At 34.1% G+C, this 19,203-nt stretch overlaps 3 protein-coding genes across 4 annotated transcripts in view; 1 reads left to right on the top strand and 2 right to left on the bottom strand.

The window, feature by feature from the left end:
- The window catches only part of LOC105336028 (alanine--tRNA ligase, cytoplasmic), a 609,144-nt gene that overhangs the window by 522,877 nt on the left and 67,064 nt on the right, over positions 1-19,203 (top strand). The gene's annotated exons all lie outside the window — the stretch shown is intronic.
- Positions 1-19,203, bottom strand: part of LOC105336033 (putative ATP-dependent RNA helicase TDRD12) — a 38,370-nt gene that overhangs the window by 9,186 nt on the left and 9,981 nt on the right. The window contains exons 21-45 of one of the 2 annotated variants that reach the window (XM_011440205.4): positions 18,519-18,668; positions 18,309-18,370; positions 17,743-17,830; positions 17,473-17,632; positions 17,294-17,348; positions 17,076-17,136; positions 16,869-16,958; positions 16,679-16,741; positions 16,507-16,568; positions 16,245-16,374; positions 16,077-16,147; positions 15,833-15,952; positions 15,486-15,630; positions 15,169-15,319; positions 14,996-15,081; positions 14,700-14,846; positions 14,349-14,444; positions 14,128-14,192; positions 13,406-13,534; positions 12,875-12,935; positions 6,323-6,390; positions 3,875-3,950; positions 3,609-3,661; positions 641-748; positions 183-308 (exon numbers count right to left, since the gene is read on the bottom strand). In XM_011440205.4, coding sequence (XP_011438507.3) covers positions 183-308; positions 641-748; positions 3,609-3,661; positions 3,875-3,950; positions 6,323-6,390; positions 12,875-12,935; positions 13,406-13,534; positions 14,128-14,192; positions 14,349-14,444; positions 14,700-14,846; positions 14,996-15,081; positions 15,169-15,319; positions 15,486-15,630; positions 15,833-15,952; positions 16,077-16,147; positions 16,245-16,374; positions 16,507-16,568; positions 16,679-16,741; positions 16,869-16,958; positions 17,076-17,136; positions 17,294-17,348; positions 17,473-17,632; positions 17,743-17,830; positions 18,309-18,370; positions 18,519-18,668 — 2,423 coding nt within the window. The remainder of the gene's footprint in view (positions 1-182; positions 309-640; positions 749-3,608; positions 3,662-3,874; positions 3,951-6,322; positions 6,391-12,874; positions 12,936-13,405; positions 13,535-14,127; positions 14,193-14,348; positions 14,445-14,699; positions 14,847-14,995; positions 15,082-15,168; positions 15,320-15,485; positions 15,631-15,832; positions 15,953-16,076; positions 16,148-16,244; positions 16,375-16,506; positions 16,569-16,678; positions 16,742-16,868; positions 16,959-17,075; positions 17,137-17,293; positions 17,349-17,472; positions 17,633-17,742; positions 17,831-18,308; positions 18,371-18,518; positions 18,669-19,203) is intronic. The other variant, XM_011440206.4, reaches the window with a different exon arrangement.
- On the bottom strand, positions 7,459-12,686 carry LOC117691516 (uncharacterized). The gene is made up of 5 exons (XM_066079894.1): positions 11,213-12,686; positions 10,466-10,646; positions 9,003-9,882; positions 8,506-8,848; positions 7,459-8,403 (listed from the first exon to the last, which is right to left on the bottom strand). Exons 1-5 carry the CDS (start codon positions 11,598-11,600, stop codon positions 7,616-7,618), a joined length of 2,580 nt encoding a protein of 859 aa, XP_065935966.1. The 5' UTR covers positions 11,601-12,686; the 3' UTR covers positions 7,459-7,615.

Genomic DNA, 19,203 nt, shown 5'->3' with positions numbered 1-19,203 from the left:
AAGTCGGGTGCTCTGCTTAAAAGAAAAAAATACCGACTAATCGTCGGAAAAATACGGTATATCTTTTTTAAGCATAAACTCTTTCTATCCTCTGTTAGCTAGACACTTTTAAGCATATTGGTGCAGATACAGCAATCAAAGAGACCTTTATGTACATAATATTATTTTCCTGTCAATCCTACCCATTTTTATCCACTAGTGTCACAAGAAACTCCAGGAGAGCTCGGCAAGCCTCGAGGTCGGTGGTGCGTTCCAGTGATGCCGCAATTAAATGACAGACTTTGAAGTGGTACACAATATCAGAAGCACTGCAAACAAATAAATAAAACAAAAATATGTAAACATTGAAGAATACACTCTGAATAAAAAAGGACTCTAGGAATGTTCTACCCTACTGAAAATGCAGGAGCAAGCAAGAATGACCATTGCTAGATGGCTCTACCATTGCTAATCATCATGCAAGACCACTCTAACCAGTCAAGTTTTCAATATGTGTTTCATTTACAAAGCTGTATAAGAGGGGCTGTGGGTAGCTGTAGCATCATTCAAGCCCGAGCTTGTTCAGAGTCTGACTATTATCTACATTAGTGACAGAGAGACTACAGAGAGTGAAGCCGGCCCCGTCAGCGTTCACACTTACCACTTCTTGGTAGAGACAGGTAGTTGTGAACGTGATTGTGTTATAACATTGATGACTGAATCTTGTTGTCCCGGAAGACGGACGTGGTTTTTCCGGTATCGGCACATACTAAACAAATTTGTAAAAAAAAACAATCCTTTATCAAAAGAAGAGAGAAGGAAATGATGAGGAAGCGATGAGCTATGATGAGGAAGCGATGAGCTATGATGAGAAAATGAAGTTTCGGAAATTTGCAATGATCTGTTAGAGCCAGAAATGAGTGCAGGTAGCTACTGCAGTGCCTGGTAACCAACCCAAAGCAGGCCGAGGGTAGGGCATGTATCAATTTACTGTGTAACCACAATCAACTTCACAATGCCTTGTCCTGAATTGTACAGTATTATCATCTTGTACAGATGAGGACTGTCTTGGGAATTTGGACTCTTATTCCCTGTCAGCTAATAGCATGCGATGTTGAAATTTGTTAGCATTGTAAAAATTTCAAAAAATGACTTCATTTCCGTATTTTGTTTCAGAAAATACTCAAAAAATGAAAGTATAAAATTGACCAGAAAGTTTAAAAGTTCATAGTATTTTGATATGTATCAAATAGTCACACAATTACATATCTCTAAGTCTGGTCCATTTCTACTTACACAAACAAAACTGGAATAAAATTTATTGTTACGCAGTAGTTTCTTAACAATCACTGATCCTCAGCTATGTTCAATAAATCTAAATTATCCGGAACATTTCCATATGTACCATAAATCTGCCTTTTATATAGACAAATTTTAATTAGTTTTGTAGTGTTAATATCAGCTTTTCAACGACCTGCTTGGCTTAGTGGCTCCGCAGAGACCAACTACACAAAGTACAGGAGTTTCAGCCATCGATGCAACGGTACAATCCTCTTTTAAAAAATTGATCAAAGCTTGTATATTTATTCCATTATATCCGCTGTAGCCAAAATTGCAATAACTTCGTAAAATGCATGGATACTATAAATAAATTCTTTCTATTTTATTTCATTTATAAAGTTTGAAGGATAAAATTTTTGTAATGAAAAAAAATACTTTGAGGCTGAGGATTGGAGAACCTTAAATGGGTTAATTAAAAGATGAATATGCAAAAGAGACACAACAACACAAATCAAAATACAAATTAATCATGAATATCAATATATTAGAGGGGTTATCAAAATGTTCTTGGAATGTCTCTATCGAATCATCATTGGTAAAGCTAGGGTGAAGTTTAGCATACATTTAAATTGACACAAAAAAACCTTTTGACGACAATCAATTAATCTTATTACGACTGACTGGGAATTTTCTTGTTTTTTTAAATATGGATTTGATTTACAAACATCTGTTTTGATAACCTAAACCACTCATAAATATGTCGGGCTTGAAAAGCTTTAGTGCATATATTTTTAAAATTATTATTGTTAATAAATGACAAAGCACTGCTGTCACAGATGAATATCTTTAAGCAATAATTTAGGCAGGTGCATAGGTACTCCGGCCAATTTTGGGTGCATAGGTTTACATATATTTCCCAAACACATGGTCCACACCCCACCAACACATACTACTTTGACTTCTCTAAGTTTCAGAAATACTCAAACATAATTTTGTGTAAAATGGTAAGCAATTCTGAACTTTTCAATTTAATTTTGTTAGGAAATTTTCCACTCATGTAAATGCAAAAAGAGCAGACCTACATGTTCTTGCCACATCACTCCCCTAAATAACAAAATCTTTCGACCCAAGTATGTTTTCATCTTTATTGTGGCATTTAAATATAAAGCCAAGTGTATATTTCATGCAAAATCCATATCTCAAAAACATTCAAGTAAATTCATTTCAAGCTATTTCATGCTTTTTCATGTTTAACTTGCTTCATCTTCAATATCATAGGTAAACACGCCATTATATTCAAGAGAAGGTTAGTATGTTATTTCCAAGTAGTCATCCAGGATTTGAACTGTGTCATAAATATGGTAAAATCTGAACTTGATTTTATTTTTACAATGATTGATAAACTATTTCTAAAACTTATATTAATATCTCTTGTTGGCATGGATGTTAGCGCAAAGGGGTCATTGATGTGGGAGGAAGCCATAGTACCAAAAGAGAAGCCACAGGTCCAAAATGGCAACCACCATACCCAATGAGAAGCGAGTCCAGTGTCCACTATATTACTTGGATACCTAAAAACTCTCACAAATTAAAGAATTGGAAACTTTTTCATAGATAATACCCAGCTTCAACATTCAGATCAATGAGTGGGGAAAGCTTTGCACGGAAGACTTTATGTTGCTCAAAATATGTGATGAAAAAAAAGAATAATTATGGCTAAAATATCAATAACCATCAAGACCAAAAGTAAACTCATCTAAGTACAGAATTACTATGACTCCAAACCCGACATTTAGATGCATGCGCCTTCAGTGTTCTTCATTCATCATGCACAATAAAAGTCAGAGTAGTAAAGGCATCTACAGTCAAAATGCTAAATATAATGATGTAATCTACCAATTGTATCAATTTTTTTTAAAACTGAATTTTATACTAAAAACCTATTATATTCTTTTTATGAAAAAGTACAACACTTTTAATTTCTGTAAAGATAACTTTTAAAACAAGTACATTTTATGGCAAATGTCAGACCTCTCTAACTTCATAAGGTCCAAAAAATTATCATCTAAACTATGTGTCTGAAACAAAAATCCATTTCATGCACAGAAAGCATTTTTAGTGCATTAGAATATGTTGTGAGAATCTTGTTTAAAATTGAAAATGAGCGACAGTTATGATTCCAGTTTAATATAAGCTTCAATGCATCTTCACTGGAGTACCAGTAGCTTAACCTAAACAGCAGTACAAAGATATTGCAAACAGATAGAGGAATCGGTAAAGCAATTTGTTTAACTATCTAGTGCACCACCCTTATAACCAACTGATTTAATCAATACAGGATCACATACCTTTTGGATTTTTTACAGATGATATTTAGTGCTCTCCCTGTTCCATACAGTGTCTGTGAAGAAGAAGAAAAAAACCATCACATGTTAATGCATCACAACTTTTAAATAGTTGTTCTCTCTCTCCATCTCAAAATAATGAATAACGATCAGTCTGAACATCTTATCACTAACTTGCTTTCAAGTTTAAAGTTAGTACACAATTACACTATACAAGGAATGTTTTCATGAAAACATTTATACTGTAGATTCAAGAGAAGACAACAGACCTCTCGTTCGTCGGCCACCTCTAGGATCTCACACAGAACTTCAAGGACTGAGGCGTCACTGAACGCCTTCACAAACCTAAAACAGGAATCCAGTTAGTCAGCTGTTCTTCTATTGAACCATTAAAAATCAAATTTTATTTTAAGAAAATTTTTTTTTACAACAAAACACTGTAATTTCCTGTATATTCTATTTTTAAATGCAGCCATGTACATACTTAGGATCCGTAAAAATCAGAACATAAACTTATTTCAGGGTAATTTCTTGATACAGTAAAAGCTGGAATTTAATATATCTAAAAAAATCTTAATATTAATATTGCTAATATTCTATTGAAAAATGTTAGATTAAAAATAATATCTCATCTACTTGTGTGATATCATAATTATTAAATACAGAAGGAACCCTAAACTTTCTTCATTGAGATACACAATTATAACAGTTTACTCAGAGAGATATTTGCTATTGATCATGCTTATCACAGTAGGAAGAGTTAAGCATGCATTGGACAGATACCTTGGATCGGAAAACTTTGGTTATAAATATACAAAAAACGTGCATGCGCTCATGTGTTGTTTCGTATATTCCTGAATTAGAACTAATGAACTTTATCATTATTAAGAATTTGACATTCTCTTTGTCAAAGAAATAGCAATATAGGCATCGTTAAATGACGTCAAATATGCCATCATTGAAAATATAGTTATGAAGATTTTGCACTAAAGCATTATTTGAATGTTGTGCATTTGATTGTGAATTAGTGAAAATGCATTCTCTGCGTAAAATAATTAGAAAGAAGTAAGTTTTAAAGCAAAATTTGATTAAAATAAGTCCAAGAAATTTGAACAATTAATGTCAAGGTCATTTTTCATGTTCATTTCACCATGGATCGGACACAAATTAACCATGCATCGGACAGCTTTCAGTGCATGATTTCTTCTAATAATAAGGAGATTATGTGCCCATTCCTTGTGATATACTTTAAATGTGAAGTAAAAAAAATATTTAAAAAATAATTGATACAAACATTTTCCTCAGACCACTTAAAATTCGAGTTCTACGGACACAGCCTTTTTAGTCCAAAGTTCCTGTAGGAGCTGGCACGATAAAGAACCCCTCATGATAAATATTCCTTTAAACAGAAACACTAGTCTAAATTCCTATATGTAGATTTGAGGATTTACATTAAAAGAAATCTGAATAGCAATTGAATGAATTTATTTTTCCGAACCATTGTATTTTTGCATTAAAACCAGAAAATGTTATTTTAAATCTCTACTATATAGCTGTCCGATGCTTGGTGAATATTGTCCGATCCATGGTGAAATAGTTCAACACTTCATTAATTTGCTTTTTATTTTCTACATTTTTTACAATTTCACAATTATTTCTCCAATAATTAAGCATGGGGAAAACCTGGAACTTTTAAAACAAGTTTTGTTTATATTTGGACGATATTTGATGCATGAACAAAGGGAAAAACCCAAAGCTGTCCGATGCATGGTGAAATCACCCTACTTATATACTAGAATCAAAGGCCGGAACGGCCACAAAGGTGTCGAACAGACATTTTCTTTTATATAGAATGATATCAATAACTTGAATTTCTGTTAATTTAATAGTGACTTCGTATTTCAAATAATTTTAGACATAGAATAGAGAAGTATATGAATTATGTTTTGTGCTGCTTTAAAAACAAAAATAAGTTTATTTTCTTATAAAATAGGTATTTGTGCTTTTACAATTCAATAACTCATTATTGTTACAAAATTCGAAGAAATTTCAAAGTTCAAAAATAAATTATTTTTTTTTAAACAATTTTCACAAGTTCATGATTTGAATACATTAACAGTATGTTCCTATTATAATAACAAAACATACTTTTATTTATTTCAATTCCCGTTTGAAACAAGATTCCCTATGGTACGGTTGTTTACAAACAAATCCACAACACGTGCTATCTAAAATGCTCGACCAGACCAACTACATTATCGTGTTTATTTTTAGCAACAAAATCACTAGATGCGTTTATCGCTTACATTTATTTTGGAGACCGTGCCCGATAACAAATAAATTTACATCGCAAATTTCGGGCACGCTCTCCAATTAAAATGTAAGCGATAAACTAAAATAATATTTAATATTTAGTGAATTTTTACACCTGATTGTATTCATCTGCCAATTCTTGATTAAGCAAATTTATACTTATGCAATGAATTTGGATGATTGCCAATCCAGACGATCGCTAGAAGGCTCTCGAGCATTAGCTCGACGCCTTAAAAAATGGTATGTTGATTGAATAAATCACAAAATCTGATTGAGCTACACACGTAGTATTCGTCTGTCAGAAATCCACAAGATATCAAGGTTTGCCTTTTCAACTGCTAAAAATTGTGAGTATCTCCTAAAATGGAATGCTTGGCCTGAATGCCAGTGGTAAGACTAATTACCTGTTGTTACAGCTGATCAGTTTATATATAGCATCCACTGCCTGACACTGGATCTCTGGCTGGCTTCTCTGTCAACAACAGAATACATCAGAAATCATATAGTTCATATTATACATGTATTTACATTCATGGACAATTTAGACTGGCTGTCCCTTAATTGTTGGTAAAAAGATCCAAACATGTACTGGTTTATCAAATGTATGACTTATGTTAAGTACATGTGCTTATAAATAATTTTCTTTAAAGTATGAAATGGGTAATGAATAACTTAAAAAATTTATGGAATAATAAAAATGTTAGAAAACCATTCCCAAACTATAAAAGTAGAAATACATGTATGAATCAAATATACAGTTAAGGTGGGTCGCGGGTTTACCCCCTAAAAAATCTCACGAGAAAACATACCCTGAAAATTTGTCAATTCGTTTGTTAGCATTTAAACTTTATTATATAAAAAAATTATTAACTTTGCCTAAATTATTTTCATGCAAAGCCGCTTCAAACTTAGTATTGTTTTTTTGTGCTGTTTTGACGCTTTTCTAATGAAATATATAGGAAAATGAGCATTTTTTTCTTCATTTTCGAATTGAAGTTATTTAAAGATATTGTAAATAACTTTTTAACAACTTAGACGAATCTAACAACATTTTCTGTACGTAAAGTAAAGGTGATTTACAAATTAATTATGTAAAAAAATTGATATGTGTTCTCGCTAGATTTTTTGCTATTTAATTTTATATTTCCGATTATTTACCGAAAATTGTCGCTTTTCCGTATTTGACGTCATGCTTGTAAGTACAACGTCAAATCTCTTTCATTAAATTTTCTTATAGGATTTACAAGAAAATCAATTTAGAATTGTTAAAACTGCAACTTTTTTTCAGAGTTATATTGAATGAATGTCTAGGATTTCTCTTTAACATTATATAGCACTATATAGCACCCCCACCCCCCCCCCCCACCCCCACCCCAAAAAAAAAAAATTTTAAAAAATGTGGAAGTATAAGCACATTTTATCTGATATTTCGTACATGTACACATTCATACATTTATAACATTTGAGTAAAAGTGATTTTTTTTCAAAAGATAAAAAAGCTTATAATCATTAAACTAATTAAAAATACACAATATTTTTTAAAAAATGGTAATAATGAGTGTTTGGATAATTTGAAAGCACAAAAGAGATCATTTTGTCTGACAAGACAAGAAAAGAGAAGGCTTACTTGACCCTAATTATACAATCATGTATAACACGTTGTTTTTGTAAGATCACATGCAGGCATTAACCATGATTCATTGTGCATTATTTGAACTGTAGAACTTGGAAAGTTTTTCACAAACAGAGTCAAGTTTTGTGATTTTCCCCCTCAGCATATTTTTTATCCCTTCCGTTCCTGCCCGTTTTCTAACTAAAGATATGTGGAATTCGCCAATTCCCTGCGCGGCTAGATTGCTGCACTGTGTTTTAGAGAGTACCTGTTCATTTATTAAACCACTGAAACTTGACAAATACATTTTTTTGTTGATCAGTTTTTGATTGTTAACGAGAACACTTTCAGTTGAAAATGATATGTCTATCAGTTTTTCATGTACGTTTGACACTCTTTTCAATAGAGCTGTCAATATGTTGACGTCGACTTCGGCATTATGCATGTTTTCAAACTGCTGCTCCATTAGGTCGGTTGATAGACTTTCCAGTTTGTAGGAGCCTCTTCCTGGATATTCTTTTTTGAAAAGATGCATTGAATCACTAAATCCAGCGATGTCCTTAAGGTGGTCATCCATCTTAAGTCTGCACATGGTGGACACTAGGATGCGCGCATCGAACTTTGCATTGTGCGCAACAAGCAGCGGCGATTTGTATTTTTTCAGCCATGCCAGGAATTCATCAACTGCACGTTTGCATGATGTAAATTCTACCGGAACAAGGTTATAATACATGGTCAGTCCATGCACTTCGATGCCAGTCAGCTTTGATACGGCAGACGGGACAAAACCATTTTCTGGCATGATAAATCTCACATAATGATCAGATGTTTTTAAATCTCTTGCCGCAATTTGTATAATACTGCTTTCTGTAGCTGAAAATAAATACACAAAATGTCTTACATCTTTGAAACATATAATTACTTAGATTCTATATTTTCATCAATTCATAATATAAATGTATAGTAAACACTTACCAAATCCTGTAGTTTCTAGATCAAGAACAATAATTGAACTAGAAGAAGACGGAGCAGGGGAGACCACAGTCCGTTTTTTGTCGGTTTCTGGTAAAGGGATTTCTTGTATCTCTTCTTCAAGCTGAGCCTCTTCTTTATTTATTAAAACACCCGACTCGTACGTTGTTCCTTCCTTAAGTTCCTCTAATGCTTGTGCAGAATGCCGATTTTCCTTTGCCCTTAGCCTATCCCGCTTCGCCTGGACAGTGCCCTGTTTGGCTCTCTTTATGTTTCTCTTCACGTCCAACTTTTGAAGCCTTTCTGCTGTGTGTTTTCCAGGTGAAAGATTGCACGTTTTGTTGACCTACGTAATTAGAAGAGACAATTATGTATAACAAGATTATAAAAAAACATTCTTACACAAAAATATACAGGTAATTCGGTCACCCATCACCCTGACACCCCCCCCCCTAATTTACGAATAATAAACGTGTTTTTTTTTTAATTTAGATACTTACCTCTAACATATACTTGTGTCCCTCATTTTTCTGTGCTACAGATGCAGATAGGCGATAGGCTAAACTCTCTGACCCAGAATAGTGTTGTGATTTTGGCGCCTTCTTTGCAATCATTTGGTTGAGATTCTCATTTGAATTTGAAGACTCCAAATCAGCAAGTTTGTCGGCATTAGCGGCATATTTAGCGAATACACAAGACAGTGACTTCCGCAGACCCTCGTCGTGTAGGTCTTTGCCGTGCGGTAGCGACTTGTGCTTGTACAAATTTGGGGCTTTCAAAAATCCACACCAGTGTACATCACACTTGACATGCTCTCCAAATGCATGGGGAACAATAGCCTCTAAATTTTTCTGCAGGGATGCTGGGCTACCTCGATTTTGCTGAACTGCGTATGAAAAACATTTCTTGAAATAGTTAATAATCTTCACACTCAAGTTTTTGTTTTCCTGTCGAAGTTTGTATAAATTGCTAGTAAGATTCTTGACGACATGATTTTTATCGCTAGATTTCGTTAACTCCGGGGAGATTGCTTTTTTAGCTCTGATGAATGTGGTTGTGTCATCATCCATGGTTAGCTTTTTGACATTAAAGCCTTTTTCTTTCAATGACTTGAGACATTTCACCGTTAAAAATGGTTCCATTCCCTTCGCGGATCCTGTCCAATTTCTCTTGCAGTTATGATTTTTAACTTGCGTTTTATTCCATCTGGCGTATGTACACTTCCGACATGATCTGCATGCTAAACCGAATCCGAGACATTTTCTGGTGTATTTGCCGACAACGGTTACGTGTCCTGAAAGGCTGTCATAATTCTGACCCGTCCCTCGCTTTTGCCATGCCCCATCACAGGAAACCTGTGGAACCTGGGTTCCGTCACCGCTAGAACAGATAAAAAAATTATTTGTAGATATCATTTGTTGTGTGTATAATTCATGAGATTAGCATTTCATATTTTACTCTTTGGATATGATTGAGAGCAAATTGAAAGTGGAGGGGGGGGGGGGGGGGGGGCTAGACTAATCCTCAGAAATATTGAGGAAAAAAAACTACTTCCCAAAATCAAAATCATGGAAATCCTAATCCGGGGGGGGGGGGGGGGGGGGGGGGGGGTATGCCTATCCAACTTCTCAATCTTTCAAGGTAAATTTAGGAACAATTATCTTTGCTGCGAGAAAAAGTGGGGGGGGGGGCTGAACCCTCTATGATGCTATGTCCCTTATGGTTAGGTCTAACTTTGCCAAAAAAATGGGGGGGGGGGGGGCTTAACCCCCCCCCCCCCCCCTTCCGACGCCTATGTCATGGTTTGGAAATGTGTGCGTGCGTGCCTTTGTAAGAACAGTTATATATACATTATTCATGTGAAGTGTTAGAGTTAATTTTACTTCCTTGGCATAACGAAATAGAAGTCATTTTCCATTGTGTGTTTTTTAAATACTGTATATAACTTTAATTGAAGTGATACCTGTTAGTACATATTATTTCATCCCGCAATGCATTATTGCATGATTTATCTGCAACTTCTTCGAATGCACGTCCAACTTCTCTCTCTCTTTCTTTTAGAGTTTTGTGGTGAATTGATGGAATATTTAATTCTGCTAAAATGTTGTTCATTTGTTGCTCCCCTATGCCAACATTAATCATTGCTGTAATTGTGAAAAATCCAATCTTAATATGCCAGCCGATCATATAATATTGCATAGAGAATGGGAAGTACATTTAAAACATACTAGTATGTATATCTTTGTCATCATGTTAAATCTATGAATATTTTGTCATTCAAAATCTAGAAATATATTTTAATCATATTAATTGAATTAAAAACTTGATATGGAATGCATATACAACAAAAAGCATGCAAATTCCATGCGAGAAATGTTTTGTGTAAGCAATATAGCTTTTCATGTAAACTGAAACGTTTCGGACAATTCGTGCAAAGCGTGCAAGAGTGGCTTTTTTTCTAATCGTGTTAAACGTATATTTTTTTTTATTCGGAATTCTTCTCAAATGTTGTCAATTATCTCAGATTGGCGCCCACATTCTACACTTCCCCAAACGTTTGTGAACGACATGAAATTTATGTATACTCAGAAATTGATATACTTACAAATAAACATATTAACCTACTTAAATTTAATCATGAAATTATAGGTACATATTAACCTGTTATATTTTTATTATGTATTTGAATCTAATCATAAGGCCCGCTTACCTGCTGCGAGTTTTGTGTTTACGTCAAAACATTTAGCGGGACCAGACTTGTTTGCTGTGTTGTGCTTTTTCCCCGTATATACTGGGCTGATGCCATTGCACTCCGAACACTTTATGTAAAAAATGGAGGCTAGACCATATTTCCTCTCACTGACACACCATTCTAGTCTTAAAGGATTGGAGCAATGGACACAGGATCGCAAACCCTCAATCAAAATGTCTAGTTCTATCACTCTCCTCTCCCCGTTCCATACATTGGCCTGACTGTCGAACTCTTCTGTTGTCTGATTTTCTTCAACACTTTCCTCTTCTTCTTTTTTGGTGAAACGTTTTAAATTGGATAACTTCTTACTAGTTTTTGCAGAAATGATCCTTCCTTTGTGTCGCATTTTCAGAATTCAAATATTGAATCCATGACAGGTAATGTTATTATGACGTAATTTTATATACATATATGACATAAAAAGTAAAGCCATTTCCCGCAAAAATGAAAATTTTCATAATAATAAGTCAGACGCAAATATCTAACTACAGAAAAAAAAAACAATTATAAGGATTTACAACTTGTCATAATATTGTTTAATTTTCTATTGTTACGTATATCTAAATTGTGAAGATGAATTTAAAGGGGGCACAACACCTTCTATCAATTTCTTTATATGTATTGTTAAAAAGACTGTTTAAAAAATGTATAAACTAATCTGTTTGATTAATATCAGTAAACAGAGTTCAATGCCTTACCACATCCCTCGTATTTAATATTGGAACGTGCACAATATTGTTTGTACATTACATGTCCTGTATAATATATACTGTAGAATAAAATAAATAGTTCATGTTTATTATTAACAGGGAACGGAAGAAATTTTAGATTTGTAAAAATATGTGTGAGAGTAACCGGTTCCCCATCTAAATAATTCCATGTTCTGATTAGTAAACAGTCTCAAAAATGGGTGATATTGAAAATTCACTTTCTACATGTACGTATCTTATGGACTTTTTATTGGCAAAATTATAAAATTACTTGACTACTTTCCTCTCTATTTCTGGGTCCGAATAGCCATACATAATATACTGAACTATAGTTCATGCTCATTTTAAAGTGTAGCAATGTTTCTTTGTTAAAGATTTAATCGTCGAATTATTTTACATACCCAAATTTGTGACTACACTATTGACATTAATGAGTTTTGATGTATTCACTTATACTGAAACACAGTATCGCTAGCTCCAGTTTTTACTGATTATCAACGTAAATATGTTTTGTTCCTGCACTTCCTCCTTATAATTCATACATGAATTTTTAAAGCGATATCTTTATCTTTTTCTAATATAACCTGTGGAGTAAGGTTATATAATGTAAATAGTGTGAAATGTCTCCATTGTGACGTCATAAACAAATGTACACAAATCGGCCGCTCGAGTCGTCAAAGTTGCGTACAGAAATTGATGACGAAAGCAAACCCGCGACCCACCTTAAGTACTCTTATAAAAGAAGCAAACAATCAATTAACCTCAATACATTTTCAGTAATATCTTTCAAAATATGCATTGTTCATATACTCCTTAAAGGGTATGCATACCATCAAAATAGAGACCATTTTGGTTAAATGAAGAAAAAAAAACATGCATCAATTTGAGAGGACTGAAAAATAAGTCTTACTTGATCTAAGCACTGAATGACACTGTGGTCACCATCTTGGTTCACAATTTCTTCCGCGAGTCTACAGAGAAAATAAAAATCCTTAAAAAAGAAACCATCTACCAATACTGTATATCCAGTAATTTTCTTGATGATCTAAATATCGATTGTTTTGCAATCAGTTTTACATCTCAAAATATTCTATATGCAAAAAATTGAATAATTTGTTATAAGAAACTTTTTAAATTGCCAAAAATGACTCACACAAATACAAAAGTAACATATTCTCAGCATTTTCCAAATTTTGTGACATGTGGAAAAAAACACAACGGATATACAGTAGTCTACAGAGAAGAATGGAAAACTATACTTGAACTTGTGAAACTACATGTGTCCTATCAAGAACAAAACTTCTTAATGTATACACAAGTATATAATATTTATACAAATTTTAGAAAAAATCCTTGACTCATAATGAAGAGCTTTTATAAGCACAACAAATATAGATTAGTTATTGATATAATGTTACTGAGTTAGGAAAACAGTCCCTACCTGTCACTGGCTTCAGCAGCCACCAGTAGGCTCCTCAGAAGACATTTGTGGGCATTGTCATCTGACAATCGACCAATCAGCTTAATTATTGCAGCAAGTCCTCGGTAGCCCACCAGGTCCAATGGACTACTATAATAAAGGTGTCAAAAATATTTGTTAAGAGTAAGGGAGCCATGCAATTCTTTAAAAAACACATTTGAACATTTTAACTAAACAAATGGTATGATAATCAAGCTACATGTATTTAATATGATCTTGAACTTAGCTATAGCATTTGATTCTGACTGTTAATTGTAATAACAAACTACACATGAAGTCTTTATTTACTGTAGTATAGGTACATTGTAAAAGAACAAATTACCTTCATATACACCAATCACAATCTAATTAAAATTAGATGTTCTGAATCCGCTACCGTTTGAGAAGCGGTAGTGGATTCAGAACGTCTAATTTTAATTAGATTGCACAAATCAAAGATTCAATGTGATCTTTCTAGCAGTAAAATTTTATTCAAATAAGTAAAAAATCTGTATAAGTTTCTTTGCTAAATATCTATACCAAATTCTTCTTTTCATGGAGGTCAGAATAGCCTAAAATAGCACCCTGCCCATGGGTTAGGAAAGAGGACAGTTTTAATCAATCAGAAAGACGTATTCAATTCAGATTCTCAAAGTTGTTGTAATCTGGGGCCTAAAAATTGTCAGACCTTGTATTCAACTTACCTTTTAACAGCTTTTTCAACAATGTCAAGTATTTCTCGAGCTGGACGAGTTCTGCGTTTTTGGTCCTATAGTGTTAGCAAAGAATCTCCATGTTAAAAATCAAACCGTAAGCACATTTTTTTTGCACATCAAACAAGACTGATTAAAAGGAGCAAGAAATAAAGACACAAGCTTGGCACACCATTATATAAAACTTCTTTCATTGGCTTCATTTACTTTACCTTCCTCCAGTATAAACAAGCACACAGATCCATGATCATTTGAGTTGGGTTTCTGTACAATTGGAAGTCAATGACAGGAGGTTTGGGGAACATTTCCTGGTTAAAGAAAAACAAAAAGAAAAATAAATAACTTGCCATAAATCAAATTCAATAGAAAATTTCTTTTATTTTCTAACTTGCCATAAATCAAATTCAATAGAAAATTTCTTTTATTTATCTAAATAATACAAATGAAGTATAGATAATAAATAATACAAATGAAGCATAGATGATAAAACTTTCTTTGCAGTTACTCTTTAGTGTAAAATGAATTTCACGCTGTAACTAATGAGGATGGAAATGGGATTTTACCATCAGATTGGAGCCCTCTTTGGGTGCCACAAGCCCTGACCAGACCAGCTCCTGGGCCAGATTAATGTCGTTGGCAGTGTAGGTATCCCACAATTCCACCACATACCTGTGAACACCTGTGAAAACTGAGTCCTTTTTCCCAACAACCTGTAAATACAACAAGTCTATCAAACATGAACACCGATGTTGGAAAGTTGATTTATTGACATTGATGAAAAGATTCGAATTACTTCTATACAATTCAATATCAATATGTATTGTATACTGTGCAGAAAATGATTAATATTCAGAATGACCTTGGCCATCACATGTTTATTCCCTCCTGCTACAGTGTGTGTCATATCCCAAATTGCATCTCCAACTTTTTCATCCCATTTTTTGCCTGAAATAAAAATTATCATCCTGAACTATTTTTATTCAGAGAGATAAAGATTTAAAAGACAAAAAATATTAACTGAATGTTATCCACCTCTTGGCTGAACATGGGCCAATTCACACTCAATGGCAAGCATAGGAATCTCAAAACACTCCTGAGGAATCGGGTTGAGTCTGTTTAAGGCCAAGACTTCTGTGTCTCCCTGGTCACAAAATATCACTTTGTACTCTCCTCCCTCCAAACACTGAAAAACAACAGCAGAGAGGATATAACACAAGTGATAGAGCATTAATTACTGTGTTTACATTACCAGTAAAGCACTGTGTTAGAGTACGAGTGTACACAGTATTTCACTTTCTAGACCTAGGTGAAAACTTAATGTCCAGCAAATACTTTACAGAGCTTCTTACCTCCAGGATTTTGACACGATACCAGGTGTCATCTTGTGTGTACTTCCCCAAACAAATGGTGCCCACTTTACAGCAGGAGGCCTTCATCGGAGTGAACTCCCCTTTCTGTAGCCTGTCGTTGATTGTGTCAACCATTGCATCCATTCTGAATGTAAATCATTCAAAATCAGCTTCAAATTGAGAGATAGACTAGGCCTTTCAGCAAAAAAAGTAAGTATCAAATTTCTACACTTTTCATAATTTTAAGGAAAAATATAAACTTCAGAAAAGAGACAGGTGCAAAAAATCTAACTTGCATGCCAATGCATCTGACAAAGATATAGACAATTGGACAGTGGAACACCTACTGTTTGACAAACACACAGCGCTGGACAAAAATGAGTCCAGGGTCATCACATGCTGAGATGCACACTTTGTGGAATTCCTCCGACTCTGGCAGTAGGTCTGTCTCTACTGACAGCTCTGAACTACAACATTAAATCAACACAACTACATGTACATGTACTCATCAATACTATAATATTCACACTAAAAATCTAAATGAAGCTCATTCCTAACTACATGTTCCACATTTTTACACAAAAAACTCACTTTTCTTGAGTGTTTTCCAAGTTAGGCACTGGGAGCAAACCTTCACACAATTCATACAAGTTTTGGACATGCTGGAAAAAACAACCAAAGAATACGAACAAAAGTGACTCAGCCTAAGCCAACATCACACATCATTCATCTACCTGTACTTTGTTTGATCGTATATACCTGTTCATTATCCACTGCATATCCATTGTGTAAGAGTTCCGATCTGATGTACATCTTATTGATGGTGGTTTGGGAACCCTTCAAGTGTTGTCTCTCAACCAAAGGATCCAGCCACACTGTGTGTCCGATACTGCAAAAATAGGTTAGGAGGAACATTATTCTCTGTATCTTGTGGAGTATTGAAGACTTATTTGACGAGGGCAAAAGGAGAACATTTCATGGGGAACAACTACATGTACATTGGTACAAAATGCAAACATACCTCAAAACAATTCTTCCAAACAAAACTTTGTCTTGCAATAGTTCATGGGCATATTGATCAGCCTGAAATTAGAAAGGATTCATTCAGTATTCAACACACAGAGCCTGAAGTCGCAGTGACTGTACAAACAACACACACGCTGGCAGCCCTGTGTCTCACACTAAGCTCTTACATTGGAGGTCCAGTTTTCATCCCTGTCTATGGGTCTTAGCCTGCACAAGTATACCTCCACAGTCTGAATTCAAAATAAAATGTATATGTTAAAAACTTACTATTTATACCAATGACCTGCTTTTAATAGGTGTATTTTTTGTATTTTTGTTTGTTGTAATTGTATCAATGTCCATCTCCTTCATACAAACCTGGAAAGGGTAGGACTTTAAGTGTGGTGGAAGTTCATAGAGTTTGATGATGGAAACATCCTTCACCCGACCTTCATCCACAAAGAACACCTGCCAATCAAATCATTAAAGATTTCAGATTAAAAGTGCTTTAATTTTATCAGATTAGTCACTAATCAACTGATCATTCTAAAAGCTTTTTTTATTTAATGCAAGTATGTTACATACCTGAGCTTGCATTATATTAGAGCCCGGGGAATTGCTCCACTTAATGTCTTGAATTTGCACTCTGAAAAATTTACAAGGCATACTCGCAATTATCAATGGAATTTAAGGATTTATCTATCTAAGCTTTAAAACACTTATGAACTCTACAGCTGTTTTTCAACGTTTAATGGTCACAAAATTGGAGTATTCAATCTGTACGTGTACATGTGTATAACTACCTGAAGAAGCTGTCATCTTCTACTATTGCACACACATCTCCAGCACATACATTGCCTGTACATACAAACAAAGCATGCAAAAGAAAACTTTTAAATCAACAGAAAAATTTAAATTTTCTTATTCTCAAATTACATTTAACAGTGAACACGACCCATAAAATGTGTGCTAATTAACTCACCAAGCCTGATGCAATTTTTTTCCACAGAGAACCAGTTTTTCAACTCGAATGTAATGGACAGAGTTGTTGTTGAAAGGTCCGTCAATGTACCATCTTGTGCACGGTGCTCTAACACGCGAGCGTAGTAACATGTCGCATTCACAACATTAGCTACACATATCTGAATTGACAATCAAAACAACATTCCAACTACTTATAATTAATAAAATCTTGTTTTTGTTATAAATAAAAGATTTAACAAAGTACAATGATTTTTCGATGTAACCTGACCTTCACTTCACCAGATGTCAAAAAGCTATTAGCTGGTTTGTCCACATCAGGTAAGATGATGTGTCTATGGGGGCACCTGCTCTGAAACCTGTCAAAACCATACAGAGGTACATTTATATCAATTCAATACCTTCATCCAACAAGTACATGTACATATATAACCTATTTGTAGGCCACAATATTAAGTAATTGATTGGAATTGGAAATAAGAATACATTAATTTGTCCTCAGCTCTCATAATCACCATCATAGACTGGCTCTAAAACTGGATTTCAGAAACTTAGAGCATACATGCATTTATACTTGTTATGAATTTTTACAACCAACCCCCCCCCCCCCCCTTTTAACGCCAAACTTTGATATAGATAAAGTTACATGTATTCCCCAAATCTGACCATCACAGTCTGGCCCATTGTCTCATATATTGGTTTTCATCATTGGACAAATTTTGCATAACAAGAAAACAAGACACAAATTGTACTCTTGAATGATGAAACTTCAGTTATACAAATTCCTGACTTTCAATTATTAAATGTAATAGAATAAACAATTTCAAGTGATCTAACCTGCAAACACCATATGCTTTAAGATAGCTGCACAGTTCTTTTTCTTTGTCCCCTTCTTGTTGCTGCACAAACACAAAAAAGGGTTATTAGTTCTCTACAAGTCTTTAAACTGATCACAGCACTGATCACAACATTGATTCCTTACAAAAACAGCATTACAATTTCAAAAATAAAACCATTGTGTTTCTCAGTGTTAGTGGATTCTCTCACCTGTTTCATGCCGGCCAGCATGGCAGCGAGTTCCCTGGGTATGGGGGTTTTGAGTCGCTTCAGGAGGTCTCGGACTGATCGAGCTTGCCCCGTACTGTGTTCTGTCATTAAAATGTAGGACATGGGCTTTACAAGTTGTCCTTCTTCCTGCTATTGGAGCAAATAATCAATATTGTAAATAATTAACTACACTGCAGTTACCTCTCTTCCTGCTATGAAAGCAAATAATTAGTAGTAAAAATTATAGATTAGATTTTTCCTACTAATAATTAACAACATGTAGTTGTCATTCTTCCTGCTACATGTATTGGAGAAAAAATCAATTTAACATATAAATCAGAGTTTTTTTCCATAAAACTGAAAATATCTTGGCTTTTTGTCAAAATAATCAAAATTTGAGTCTCCTACTCCTTATTAAACAAAAAACTCTGATCCGAATTTTTAAAGAAGCTGTACTTCACGAAACCATCATTATGGCAAACTTACACTTAAAATTGTACAACATTTGATCAGATAGTTTAATTCACTTAATCTATCTACATATATTTATGATGGTTAATATATATCAATTATTGTTCGAGTGAATTACACATATATCAATAAAACATATCGGAGTGCTCGTGTCTATAGGAAACTTGCGTGTTAATATACAGTGGAAATTTAATTATGATGTTGAATTGCAAAT

This window comes from Magallana gigas, chromosome 3 (assembly GCF_963853765.1).
Source record: "Magallana gigas chromosome 3, xbMagGiga1.1, whole genome shotgun sequence".
NCBI classification, from domain to species: domain Eukaryota; kingdom Metazoa; phylum Mollusca; class Bivalvia; order Ostreida; family Ostreidae; genus Magallana; species Magallana gigas.
Note: the sequence above shows the minus strand (reverse complement) of the source record. Positions and strands in the feature narration are given on the sequence as shown.

Bases quoted from the DNA above. Each gene is read 5' to 3' on its own strand.
- LOC117691516 (XM_066079894.1), bottom strand. From the start codon at position 11,600: ATGCGACACAAAGGAAGGATCATTTCTGCAAAAACTAGTAAGAAGTTA. The intron at 9,883-10,465 runs GTATCACTTCAA...TATCTGTTCTAG, and splicing joins GAAATAATATGTACTAACAG to CGGTGACGGAACCCAGGTTC. The intron at 8,404-8,505 runs GTAAGTGTTTAC...ATTTATTTTCAG, and splicing joins TCTAGAAACTACAGGATTTG to CTACAGAAAGCAGTATTATA.